General features: G+C 40.9%; 1 protein-coding gene across 1 annotated transcript in view; it reads left to right on the top strand.

The window, feature by feature from the left end:
• KIF26B (kinesin family member 26B) overlaps positions 1–14,972 on the top strand; it is a 507,120-nt gene that overhangs the window by 472,182 nt on the left and 19,966 nt on the right. The window contains exons 11-12 of the mRNA XM_088474362.1: positions 9,885–10,047; positions 10,954–14,290. Coding sequence (XP_088330488.1) covers positions 9,885–10,047; positions 10,954–14,290 — 3,500 coding nt within the window. The remainder of the gene's footprint in view (positions 1–9,884; positions 10,048–10,953; positions 14,291–14,972) is intronic.

Raw genomic sequence — 14,972 nt, 5'->3', positions numbered from 1 at the left:
AGTCTGTATGTGTTTACTGTAATGCACTTCATGTGAATACCCCTCATCTGTTAGAACTGCCGAGCCGAGAACGCAACTATTAGAAACAAACAATAGAAATACTAATGCAGGTTGTGGGCATGTCCAGTACGACTGCTTTTATGTAACACAAAACATTATAAACTGTGAAAGCAATTTTATGCAAGTCTAAATTAACCCCAATGTTCCTACCCTTCAGCCTTTAAACACAGCTGAATAATAAGTGATCTTCCCAATTCCTCAATAATTTTGCTGCCTGGCTATACCACTGCCTCTCCCCTGACCTCGCCTCCATCATCCTAGCCTACATAACATCCCTACTGACCCGGCATCCAACAAACTTTTTGCCCTTTCCTCTTTTGGCCTTTCTCAATGGACTTCCTCTCCCTCCCACTGCCTCGGCAACTCCCTTGACTTTGTCTTTTCCCATGTTAGTGCTCATTCTGACAACTCTCCCTCTCTGCTCTCTGACCACCATCTCCTCTCTTTCTCGGTCTCCTCATTTTCTCCACCGCTCCCCCTGCCCAAATCTACTGTCACCAGATGCAATCTCGATGCTCTTGACTCCACTCTCCTGTCTTCCTCACTTGATACTCTCCTCTCCCCTCTATCTACCCTGCCTTGCCTTAACTAGACGGCATCTTTCTACAACATAATCCTCACCTCCTGCCCTCAACTTTGCTTCCCCCACTTCTTTTCTCCTTTGCCGCTACAAACACCAACCTTGGCACTACAAACTTACCTGTTCCATTAAAAGTATTCACACACCACCGAACGCCACTGGAGAAATTCTGGCTCCTTGACGGATTTCCTCCACTTCAAGTTCATCCTCTCTTCCTACAGTTCTGCCCTCTCCCTCCTTAAGCAATCCTTCTTCAAGGCTTTCATCGCTTATCAGTCCTCCAATTCATGCTGCCTCTTTGCTACGTTCAATACGCTCCTTCACCCTTTTTTCCCTCCCATACTGCCACCGACTTTGCCTCCTGTTTCACTTCCAAACTTTAGGCCATCCATCATGAAATCTCCTCTTCCAATTACTCTTTTATCACCCCACCCTGCCACCCTCCCCCCAGCCACCAGCCCTTGTGCTCCTTCCACTTCATCACGGGCAACAAAGTCCATTCCCTCATTTTATCCTCTGCCCCATGGATCCCATAACCTCTCATCTCCTTTGTTCCCTCTCTCCCACTGCCTGCTCCCACCTTGCTCACCTCTTCAACCTATCCCTCTCCATTGGCACTTTCCCCTCATCCTTCAAACATGCACTTGTGTCACCCATTCTTAGAAAACCCAATCATAACCCCTCCTCACTCTAATTTCCTCCCCATTTCACTTCCCCCATTTGCCTCCAAAATACTTGAGTGGCTTGTCTACAACAGTCTCACCTGCTACCTCTCTGCTAACTCTATCCTTGATCCCCTCCAATCTAGCTTCCGCCCCTCCACTCCACTGAAACTACCCTGGCCAAAGTCACCATTGATCTTCTTTTGGTCAAAGGGGTCACTTATCCCTGTTCATCCTCCTGGATCTCTCTGTAGCCTTTGACACTGTGGATCACCCTCCTGCTGCGCACCCTCCAGACCACTGGTCTCTCTGACATTACTCTCTCTTGGTTCACCTCCCACATCACCAACCGCTCCTTTGTTGCTGCCCCCAGTTCCACCCCCTATCCATTTTTCTTGTGGGCATCTCACAGGGTCCTGTCTTCAGCCTTCTGCTCTTTTCCCTGTACACCTCCTCCCTCAGTGAACTCATTAGTTCCTTCAACCTCTAGTATAATTTCTATGCTGACACTCAACTCTGCCTCTCCTCTCCTGATCTCTCCCCCACCCTCCTCTCTCAGTGTCCAACTGCCTCTCTGCCATCTCCTCCTGGATGTTTGTGCACCATCTCAAACTCAACATTGCCAAAACCAAACTCATTGTCGAGTCTCCTCCTCTCCCGACCTCTCTATCACTGTTGACAACACCACTGTCTCCTCAGTTCCCCAACTGTGCTGCATAGAAATCAATTATTTAACTCCTCCCTTTCCTCCCCACATTCTCTTGCCGATACTTGGAGTTTCCATATCCGTGCCATTGCTCGCTTCAGACCATTCCTCTCTCAGGATGCCACCAAAACTATATGTTTTCTCATCTCAACTGTTGCAATATTCTCCTTACTGGCCTCTCAGCTCTCATCTCTCTTCTCTCCAATCTGTACTTAACGCTCCACATCTGCCACCCTTCTCTGCCAAGCCCTACACTGGCTCATCCTCCGCTGCAGAACACTCTTCAAACTCCTCACCCTCACGTACAAGGCACTCTCCAACTCCACACATCTCCAACCTCATCTCAATACACACAACCTACCACACCCTCTCCAGTCGGCCAATGAGCATCCCCTTTCCTCCCCTCTGGTTACTACCTCCCACTCCTGAATCCAAGACTTTTCCTGTGCTGCCCCACTACTGGAACGATCTCCCTCGCTCTACTAGACTAACACCTAGCATAAAAGCATACCAGCCCACCACTTAAATGTTCTGCCTCATTGTTCACCTCACCGTCTGTCATCTTCCGTTTCTGCCACTCTTGCTTCCTACCCTCAGCTCTTCCGTGTCATCCATTTGCCTTCAGACAGGACTGCTCTCAATTGAGACAAGCTGATTCTAATTGAGTGTTTTAATTGATTGGTACAATTCACCATTTTATGCATTGTTGGTAATTTCATCATATCCAATTGTTTAATACTTTTAGTCATACCTCATTCATCTAATTTAATTCATCCCTTTTTTATATATTGTTATTCATCACAGTTTTAACATCTATTTATTTATGTTTGTTAAACAAATTTCCTTTTTTAGTAATACACAATTTGTTGCGCTTTACACAAGACACACCACCATTTCTATTATATGTCCCTCTGGTGATATCGGGGTTATCACCAGTGTCTTGAGCAGCAACACCAACATACCATACTCTATACTCCTACTCCCCAGTAGCGCACTAACACCACCAAACCAGTATATATATTATCCATCAGACCCATATGCAGGTCAGACGGGCGATATCGTTAACGGAGGCCATGCTGCCGAATCAAGCATCGCCCCCGCCATCGTTCTGTCGCTGCTGGCATCGGCAAGTGTGTATGCACTTGCCGATGCCGGCACCCCCACCGGGTCTCGTCACTAGCGACATTGTGCTGTGTTCCCAGTTTTACTGTACTTGATGCAGTAAATAAAAAAAACTTATCAACTTCAATAGAAGAGGGAGATATATATGAAATTTACAATTCTGTTTGATCATCCCTGTAGTTCCTTTACCAGACTGGTCCATGCCATGTTATACATGATATTAAATATGCTGCAGCAGGTGTGGATTCAGTGATGCACCAGCAGGAGGCTCAGCCACACGCAGCCCTTGAGTTGAGAGGGACAGTTCCACCATCATTCAAATCGGGTGCCAGTCGCGAGCCATTCGGCAGCGGTTGCCGATCTACAAGCTCTTTTTGGCTCGCAACCGGTCCAGATTCAAATGACGGATAGCTGTCTCTTTCAACTCAAGGGCTGCGGCTGCTCTGACTGCTGGTGCAGCACCAAATCCAGGCGACAGGCTGTTGAAGGCACACGGGAGGCGAGGTGAGAAGTACGGAGGTGGGGTAGGTTGGTAGGGGAGGAGATAATGTTAAAAGGGACATTACTGTGTGGCATAATGTGTAATGGGCATTACTGTGTAAAGGGCATTACTTTTTAATTAGTGTTATGGATTGCTTGAGGAAGGGGATCTCCAAATCGGTGTCTTGCTTAGGGCGCCATGAGGTCAAAATTCTCCTCTGCTTATAAGAAGAAATACCATAAAAACCATAGAAGACAATTTTAATTGTACAACTGTATCACAATCCATTACATGAGATTCTGCAAACAAGGAGTATACTAAATATTATCTCCTACGTCTTCTGATGTTTATAACTATTTTTCATGTACTCTATAAAGTATCAAAGGCTTTGATTGTTCGCCTGGTAAACTTTTTTAAAGAATATTGATGGGATTACAGAATTCAACTTTTGGGATTGCCTTACAAGAAAAATTTAAACATTTAAACAAACTTTTTTATACATTTTTGTCCCCACATGAAAACGTAATTACTAGAAAGCTACTATACCAGTGCTTCCCAACCTCGGTCCTCAAGGCACACTAACAGTCCAGGTTTTAGTGATATCCATGATTGAGCACAGATGGTTAAATCAAAATAAGTGCAGTACTAATTAAGACACCTGTGCTCAAGCATGGATATCACTAAAACCTGGACCGTTAGTGTGCCTTGAGGACCGAGGTTGGGAACCCCTGTACTATACATTCACAATACTTATTTTCAGAGACTTCTCAAAGGCCTTAGCTTAGCAGTATTATGCAATTTATAAAAACACTACAAGCAGGAGTTGCATTTTAAATAATCACTTCACCCCATACCTCAGAATATTTTTTGTGTCGTTGTGCATATTAATAGCTTTTTTCTACATCAATTCATACATGTATTTATATACATTAATCAGGAAAGATAGTACATAGTATATTTTGTTAAGCCTTAAAGGTATTCCAGAAAAAAAAAATAGAATATTTCATAGGACTTTGTATTTTTATCTTCAGTACTATATGGTTAGTTTCCTGAATCTCCACTATTCTACCCCCTAATTACTACCTTTGTAAAGCATGTGTGTTTGTCCTGCTGTACATGCACTGTCAAACAGTCTTCAAGTTAAAACTATCAAAAAACTTTAATCTTCCTTTCTATATTTTAGAATAGATACAGTATATTATGAGAAGAGTCTTTAATCAATCTTTTAGTCTGTCAACATCAATACAGTAATTTATTCTATAAATTATAAAAAAAAAATGTGTTTACATTTTTATCAGTCTATGTTTTACGTTGACTTTACATGCAAAATAGAGGATTAATGTAGATTCAGGCAGCATTCTAAGGGGCCCATTTAGTTCTTAGCTGTGCATGCGATGTGCCTTCAGAACAGTGTGGGAATGCCTATAAAGGTGGCACATCACAACCGCAAGACCATAGGGGTGAGCAGAAATATGAGCCATGTTGCTCTCAGTGCTGTGCGCAGCCACACATCTCTGAGATTTCAATTGCCCCTAAGAGTTTAACAGGAAGATTTAATAAAGCTTGGAAAGAAATAAAATTGTGAGAGAAAGTACCAACCAATCAGCTCCTAATTGTACATTTTCATACAGCCAGTAAAGTGACAGTTAGGAGCTGATTGGTTGGTGCCCTATCTCTCACAGTTTTAACTCTCTCCAAGCTTCATTAAATCTCCCCCTAAAACTGAAACTTGTACTTTGGGGGCAGAAATGAAAAGTTTCTTTATATTTTATATTCCTTTTAAATAAGAATGTGACTACACTATGATACATAGAGCAATGATACTAAATAAAAATAGGACACAGATCCCTCTTAAATAGCAGGTATAAATTGGGTTGAAGAATCTTTTTAGTTGACTATGTGTATGCGTATACATATTAACTACTGTACCTGTTCTCGCTGTCTTTATGTATATATAGCATTCCCCACCAGTATATGGGTCCAGGTAGATAAAAAGGTCCTGGCACAATGTGACCTGGTGGGGTGTGGCCTTACTTATACAATATCATAAAAACTATTAAATGTAGGTTATTTTTGGGCGCTACCCTCTGGTCGTAGCAAAGATGACCTTACAATATATATAGTAATTACCTAATGAATAGGCATAAAAATCAGTGGGGGAAATTATACCATTTTAATAACAATAAGAAGAAAAATACCCTTATAAAAAGGGAATAAAAACACTTCAAGCTTCAATAATACAACACGGATGAATATTACCCTTATACAAAACACTTCAAGTTACACTAATAAATTATAGCATAAATGTCGGTACAAATAAAAAAGTTCATACCAAATGTATAAACATTGGGGCCCCTTGACCACCGGACCTAGGACTTCCGGACGTTTTCAAGGGGATGGAGATCCAGGCCCCAATGCTTAAATCCTGACGTCCTTATCAAGGGTTCGCACAGTCACAACCAACGCGTTTCAACCTGCATCTGAGTCTTTATCAAGGTACCTTTATAAAGATCCAGATGCAAGGGGCCCCATTGGTTATACATTTGGTATGAACTTTTTTATTTGTATCCACATTTATGCTATAATTTATTAGTGTAACTTGGGGTGTTTTTATTCCCTTGTATAAGGGTAATATTCTTTCTTGTTGTATTATTGAAGCTTGAAGTGTTTTTATTCCCTTTTTATAAGAGTATTTTTCTTATTGTTATTTAAATTGTCTTATTTCCACCACTGATTTTTATGCCTATTCATTAGGTAATTAGTTGATACCCTTGCTACTACCTGGGGTAGTACCCAAAAATAACCTAAATTTTATTGTTTTATTGGTCCTTTGTGGTGAAAGGATCCAGGTTGTTTTAGGCTGCTTTGTTTTCCCCAGGAGCGCCAACCTCAGCCCCTTTTTACCCATGTATACAATATCATGCTGGTGATAGACCAAAACAAGGAATGCTGTAGAACAGGCCAGTAGTTTTGAAAATAGTGTGGTAGAGGTGTGGTGAGGTGTGCAATGAAAATTGGGGCAGTTGTAGAAGTACCCAATGATATGGAGAATTATTAACATGACTGGACAAAAAGCCATATTAGGTATTCTTTCCACCATAAACCACATTTACAGCTGTCCCACTGAGGCGAAAAGTCTCGGTCCAAAAAAAGATTAGACACTGAATGTATATAAAGCACCCGAAGCCAGGTGGCTAACAGTCACATATCATGTAACCTCAGAGATCTTAGGCTCAGCCAAACTGTTATTTCTACTTTTTAGAAACTCTCAAAACACTGTTATGGTACCAGTGGATGGGCAGAAGTAAATGTGATAGCTATGTACAAAATGGACGGTGGTCTCTGCACAGATAGCTTGACATCTATAGATTTAACAAAAGCATTTGATGCCTCACACACATATAGGGGCTGATATCAAGTTGGGTGTATGCCCGTTTGCTTAGTGTAATATATGTACATTGTTCTGTCCATGTCCTCAATAAAAAAGTGTAAACCAATTTTCTTATGCAGATCTGACACTAACCTAGTGAGGCAGAATGGGGGAGGGAGTGTGCCAGTCCAAGTAAGGTGTGTATGCTTAATTGTGAGCCGAGGTAGAGACATACAGAGGCACTTGTACGCCTGCTATAGAAGCTGTATCACTTGTGAATGTCTAAGGGCTGGTACAAATACATACTAATAATGATGATGGGTGTCAACACTAGCTATCTGCTTCTGTTTGGTTGATGCAGATTCATCTTTATTTATTGATCATACATACTTATTTAATTTTTTGGACATATTTTGAATTTACATTTTTGCTACAATCAATTTTACACAGCAAACATAATGCTTAATTATAGAAATGTATTCTTAATTTAAGTCAAAGCTAAAAGGCCCTCCTGTGGCAACGGCTTTGCCCATGTGCAAGGGGCGGTGCATTCGCAGTAAACACCTGAAAGGAAGGCCTCAATATTTTGGCTGAGAGGATGGACCTTAAGGGTATCTGTTAGAGCAGATGGTAACAGCTGCCATTTGACAATCATATTAATAAGTGTGCCTAAAAATGTTCCATACAATTGTATTTGGGTAATCCTTTGCACATGTTTTGGTGTCATGCACTCAAAAATCAACTCATATTGTCTATATATCACTGACTAGCTGAAGCACCCGGCATTGCCCGGGTTTAAATCTTCAAGTTATTAAGTTTTATTATGTGATTTCGTCCAAATCCATCCAGTGGAAGGCCCAGAACAGGTTCCCTGGGTCAAAGTTCTGTCCAGCGTCCCTGGGTCAAAGTTCTGCCCAGCATACACTAACAGGAGTTTCAACCAGGACCTCAACCCTGTAGTATGTCTTCTGGGATCCAATGTTACCACTCTATGAAGTTTTCGTCCAAATCCACCCAGTGGAAGGCCCAGAACAGGCTCCCTGGGTCAAAGTACTGCCTGGCGCACTCAGCCGTGAGGTCCGAATGGGACCCAACCACTCCATTAGGCATCTCAGACCAATTGCCAGCCCGCTGTGAAGTTTTCATCCAAAACCATCCAATGGAAGGCCCAGAACAGGCTCCCCGGGTCAAAGTTCTGCTCAGTGTACACCAACCGCAGGTCTGACCAGAGCTTCAACCCCTAGTATGTCTTCTGGGATCCAATGTTACCATCCTATGAAGTTTTTGTCCAAATCAATCCAGTGGAAGGCTCAGAACAGGCTCCCTGGGTCAAAGTTCTGCCCAGCATTCACCAACGGAAGGTTCGACCGGGACCCTAACACCCCTAAAACGCGGCCAGAATCTAACTGAACCACTTCGTGTTGGTTTCATCCCAATTAGTGAAGGGGTGTCCGAATGCATAACCGGACGGACAAACAAACCGACCAATTAATTTTATATATAAGATATCTCTATTGCACCTCTGCTAGCTACATTCCACCACTATAGAGTATATGTTTCTGGCCTGCATAACACATGCATTGTACTCTGCTAGCTGGTTTTATATAGTAAACTTAACAATACGAATAGTCTTAGCACAAATAAAACATTACATTAACAGTAATAATAGCAGAGTTTCTTGTTTGAATACATAATAATTATGTATTCAACTGTAATTGTTTAAGGGTTGATTCGCAATTGCCCATTACAGCGTCTGTCTAATTAACATTGTCATTTTACAATTACTTTGGATATTTCATTTCATGAGAAACAAAAAGAGAGATAACACAGAAGTGCAGCATTTAGAGTTTAAATAGATACTGAGATATAGATACATGTAATTAATGACTACTTAATAAAACTTCCCCTGTGGGCTTAATGGAAATGTATATTCATGACTCCCCAGTAATTATGAACAGCTGAGGTCATAATGGTTATAAAATATGCAATATTGTTAAATATGTGTATCATTTATTCAGAAACTATTAGGTGACATAATGAAAAGTGCACATTTTAAAGAGTTTGGAGCTAATGTTACTTTAAAGGTAAGATACAAGTAGGTACGAGTTGGCTAGTGTGAGCCGTTTTCAGGGTAAACTTGCACTGCAAATTGCATTTGTAATCTAATTCCAAACTCGCATTTTTTTTTAAGGCGAAACTCACGGTTTTTTTTTTAACTTTCAGTTTTCAGAGTTTGCTGAATATCTGGTGGTCCATTTGGGACCCCTGATGATGAAATGGTCCGAAAATAAAATATGCGGAAACTATGATTTCCACATGGTTTCTGGGCCATTTATCGATGAGGAACAGGCCCCACAGTCATTGCTTGGAATGGAGGATGGTTGTGTTGCAGTTATGTACATTACAAATGATTATGTCAAGGGGTGATACAGTACATGTCTTTTGTTGGTACAGTACTGTATATATTTTTTTTCATTAGTCCCTTAATAACCACAGCATTTAATAGATCTGAATGAAGGAGAGGATACTATATATGCTAATAATAATATAAAAATATACACTACTATGGAGAAAGTAAGCCACTTTCATAAAGCTAAACTATGAAAATGAATTAGGATTTAGGACAGCCAGGTAGATGAGGTGTTAATATTTTCTGCTGGATGAAGTTACAGGATGAAGTCAGACGGTCAGGGGATTGATTTAATTCCATAAAGAAAGTCTTAGTGACCTGTCCCTTGTATTTCCCCCCTCTAGATGTCCTACCATGTGATTGTACAGCATGATACTGATTAGCATGCCATTAAGAAGAGGAAAAAAAAACTTCAGGGCACTGAAGTCACATCATGACAGTACAAGTGAAACATGTTTCACTAATGCAGCCTTAATTCATTTTGTTTCTGCAGAGAGAGCAAGCTCACCATGTTACTACGGGAGTCTCTGGGGAACATGAACTGCCGCACTACAATGATAGCTCACATTTCGGCTGCTGCAGGAAACTACGCTGAGACTCTGTCCACTATCCAGATAGCTTCCCGGGTGCTGAGGATGAAGAAAAAGAAAAGCAAGGTAAGTGCATCTAGGAGGGGAAATAACTCATACCATTATATGGTAGATATAATGGCTGGGAATTTGTATTAAGGCAGCTGTTTCATATGAGATGAGTGAGATAAAGATCAGAGCAGTATATAACATATAGATAGTTGCAGTGCTACAAGACAGCTGCCCTAGCCATTAGAGCATGTGTGTAAGAACAAGACATTAGCCATTAGAGCATGTGTGTAAGAACAAGACATTAGCCATTAGAGCATGTGTGTAAGAAGAGATCATAGACAAACATATCATTTTACCTTGTATTCACATTTAGGTACTGTACTGTAAAACATGACATATCCACATGTATATGCAGAATTCAAACTAATATCTGTCTCTTAGTTAAAGTTTTTGAATTGTGAAATCTGTAAGATCTTTATCAAACAATTTTAACATCACCAAATTGTAGACTGCTAAGCCAACTTATCTAGTGGTGAGTGTTACCCTCAATATGGAAAGGTGCCTAAATCAAATTGATATTTCTATTACAAAAGGTATTTCCTATTCATTACAATGACAGGTTTAACCATAAGATTATTATTAGGGCAATCAAACCTATTTTATTAGCTCAGTGACATTATATTATATCCCCATCCTCCTAAACCCCCAAACTATAAAGGAGCCCTTTTTCCGAATCTAAAGGATCCCTGACCTCTACTTTTGTGAATTTGCATTGAGTGTAAATGAGTGGAGAATGAAAACGTAACAAGTCAGATACCTTCTCCTAAACTGATACTAAAATTTAACTAACAGAGACAGTTGTACTGCAAGTTGTTACATATAAAATATCCTTTGTAAAACTAACACTGACATGTGGATATTAACAATGTAGATTTTATCTCACTTATATTTTTGTAATTCTCATGTGCCCTTGTTTCACAGTACACGTCAAGTTCATCTGGAGGAGAAAGTTCCTGTGAGGAAGGACGAATGCGCAGGCCAACTCAGCTGAGACCATTTCATTCAAGAAATGTGGTTGATCCTGACTTTCCTCTTCTCAGTTTATCCAGTGACCCAGATTACTCTTCAAGCAGTGAACAGTCATGTGATACAGTTATTTATGTTGGCCCCAATGGAACAGCCTTATCCGACAAGGAATTGACAGACAATGAGGGACCACCTGACTTTGTTCCAATAGTTCCAGTTTTGCAAAAGACAAAGAATGAAGTAAAGCTGGAGGAAGTAAATGAAGTGGTTCCCAACAAGCCAGAGAGAGACTGTCTAAAGTGTAATACTTTTGCAGAACTGCAAGAGAGGTTGGACTGTATTGATGGTAGTGAGGAAACAAACAGATTCCCCTTTGAAGAGGTACCAGCTCAGTATAATGGAGACCAAACAACCAAAGGTTTATGTCCAGCGGATGAACCAAATAATCTAACAGAATCAACTAAAGAAGAAAGTACTCCAGAGAATATCCATTCTGACAATGAGATCAGGGACACTACTGCTGGAACAGCACACAAAACACAAAGAAGTCACTCACCAGTTCCACCCTCTCCCAGGAGTGTTACCGGAAGCTGTGGAGCACACAGTGGGTCTTCACAGTTAGTTCAAAATGCCAGCTTACAAGGAAGCAGAGAAAGCCTCAACAGTTGTGGCTTTGTAGAAGGAAAACCAAGGGCGATGGGATCACCAAGACTAGGCATTGCCAGTCTTTCTAAAACTTCGGAATATAAGCCCCCCAGCTCTCCTTCCCAGAGGTGTAAAGTTTATACACAGAAAGGAGTTCTACCTAGTTCAACACCTCCACATTGTATAAATAAAGATTCTGGCTCACTCTTTGAATCTATCCTGCAACCAGATATCCGAACCCCTCCTGTAGGAATGAGCCCACAAATCATGAAGAGATCTGTATCTAGTTCAAGTAATTTTTCTTCAGAATCGGTACTTGTGGATCAACAGTCATCTGGTTCTGAGGAGTCCAAAAATGAAGTTCTTAGCACAACTACGGTCACCGTACAACAGCCTCTGGAGCTCAATGGAGAGGATGAATTGGTATTCACTTTAGTTGAAGAATTAACAATAAGTGGAGTCCTTAACAATGGTCGTCCTACCAGTATTATCAGTTTTAACAGTGACTGTTCTGTGCAGGCTTTAGCTTCTGGTTCCAGACCTGTAAGTATTATAAGTAGCATAAGTGAGGACCTTGAATGCTATTCAAATTCTGCACAAGTATCCGAAGTCAGTATCACACAATTCTTACCCCTTCCTAAGGCTGGACTGGATGAAAAATATCAGCAAGGTGGCAGCAGGCGGTCATCTATCAGTTCCTGGTTGAGTGAAATGAGCACAGGTAGTGATGGTGAGCAATCGTGCCATAGCTTTATTGCTCAGACGTGTTATGGTCATGGTGAAGCAATGGCTGATCCTCCCATTTCTGAATTTACAACTGCTTTACAAAATATCAGCATGATGTGTACACACAACAGACAGAAGCCAGAACTAGATAACATGTTAATTCAGTCACAAATGGCAGAGGCAGTCCAGAATAATATGTTCCCTATAAAGAGCTGCAAAATTTCAGCAGTAGGGGAAACCACTGTTACTAAAGCAAAAAGCTCAAGTTTGAGTAGCTGTGAGAACTACATTCCCATGAAAACAAATATTACAGTGTATCCCTGCATTGCAGTGAGTCCCTTTAATGCTCAGGAGAGTAATGAATGCCTGCCAGGGTTAAATCTACCTGACAAGTTGTCGCAGTCTATTGCGAATATTGATGTGGATTGTAAAAAGGAAACTATATTTGATGATCCTTGGCTTAAACGTGAAGATGATACCAAAAGGGAGAAAACTGATTCAATTGATAGTCAAATGCCTGAAGCTACTAACTGCATAACTGACTATGACTTGTGCAGTAAGCAGAGTATGACAGACAGATTAAGCAGTAGCAGTGGAGAAGGAAGCATCTCACCACTTTCTGAAAACCTTAAGAGAATAGTAGATGGGTGTGAAATGGTATTAACCACACAGTGTCCTGATTATTCACAAAGAGGCAGCCTCCCGAGAGGTTTCGAAAGATCATGTAAGCAGATGGATCAGGATGTTATGAGTTATGACGATGAGATCAACACTACTGAATTTGTAGCTCCACTACAAACATCCAGATCTACTTTAGAAAGAAGAGTGGCATCTCCTAAACATTGTGTTCTCACTCGCCCTAAAGGAACTCCACCACTGCCTCCAGTGAGAAAATCAAGCCTAGATCATAAGAATAGAGCAAGCCCTCAGCACAGTGCCAGCAGCCCCTCAAAACATTCTCTTTCTTCCTTGCCAAGTCTTCCAGATGAACTTAATGGTAAATTGTCAGGATTCAGTATGGACACCAGAAGTAACAGTAGTAGCAAATTATTCAGTGCCAAACTTGAGCAGTTAGCTAGCAGAACAAATTCTTTGGGGAGATCTAATGGAAGCCATTATGAATGTCTGTCTCTAGAAAGAGCAGGAAGTCTTTCATCCATGAGCTCAAGAATGATCCTTAGTAAAGATAGCACTTTGCCAAGATCTGGGAGAAGTCTCAGTCGGAGTATTATGTCATCTCCAACTAACACTTCTCAGTCAGCTGGTGCATCACCCAAATCTAGCCCTTCAAAAATATCAGCTGTAAGCAAGCTGCTTCTTGCCAGTCCTAAGGCTCGCAGCCTTTCCACCTCTGCAACCAAAACCCTAAGCTTCTCTACCAAGTCACTTCCACAGTCTGTAGGACGTAGCTCAAGCCTGCCACCAAATGGGAAAAATATGTCTTGGTCAACACAGTCTCTTAGTAGAAATAGAGTTTCTGGACTTGCTTCCAAACTACCACTGAGAGCTGTTAATGGAAGGATCTCAGAGCTACTCCAGGGAAGTACAGGTAGCCGGGGAGTACATTCACATGGAAGTTCAGACTCAGATGAACGTGCAACTCTTCATGCAGAGGATAAACCTATTGTACACACTTTGCCTTCCCCATATAGCAAGATTACACCTCCTCGAAAACCTCACCGCTGCAGTAGTGGTCATGGCAGTGACAACAGCAGTGTACTCAGTGGTGAGCTGCCACCCGCAATGGGCAAAACAGCCTTGTTTTATCACAGTGGTGGTAGCAGTGGCTATGAAAGCATGATGAGAGACAGTGAAGCCACAGGAAGTGGCTCTTCCGCCCAAGACTCTATGAGTGAAAACAGCAGCTCTGTCAGTGGAAGGTGCCGAAGTCTTAAATCATCAAAGAAACGATCTAATACAGGTATGGTATACATTTGTTTTATATTCTGCACCCAATACACAGTCATATCTTATACAAAAGAGGCTCTCTTAACATGGATAACAGAGACAAGATCTAACCTGGAACAGTCAATATAATCTTTACAATTGTTCATACGGTACACACATCTCAATATGAATTTGGATAACATAATGTTAAAGAAAACAATGAGTTAATGAGTTTGATGGAAACTTTGATTGAAACGGTTTGATCTGTAGATAAGTACCATGCTAAAATGCATATTGTATTTATTTATTTATTACCAGTTATTTATATAGCGCACACATATTCCGCAGCAATTTACAGAGAATATTTGGCCATTCACGTCAGTCCCATAGTAAACTTATTATTTCTGTGCTCTGTAGTAAACAGAAACACCATCAAACAACAATGATTAAATGGTAGCTGCAATAATGAGTTTCACCCACGCATAGTTGAGGCATGCCTTGTATGGTTTTTACCATTATTGTCAAAAAATGCATTTAATGCACTCTAATGTCATCATTAAGGTACACAGTTCTTAGTAAATGGATAGGCTGAATTCTCATGAATGTTGTTTCTGACTATAAAATGTTTGTTGATGGGTAACATAAAATGAGGAATGAACAATCATCAAATCTTTTAAAATTCAGTGACATGCATACATTTTAATTGTAGCATATAT

The sequence above is a fragment of the Taudactylus pleione genome, unplaced genomic scaffold (genome assembly GCF_031769625.1).
Source record: "Taudactylus pleione unplaced genomic scaffold, aTauple2 ptg000154l, whole genome shotgun sequence".
Lineage (NCBI taxonomy): Eukaryota > Metazoa > Chordata > Amphibia > Anura > Myobatrachidae > Taudactylus > Taudactylus pleione.
Note: the sequence above shows the minus strand (reverse complement) of the source record. Positions and strands in the feature narration are given on the sequence as shown.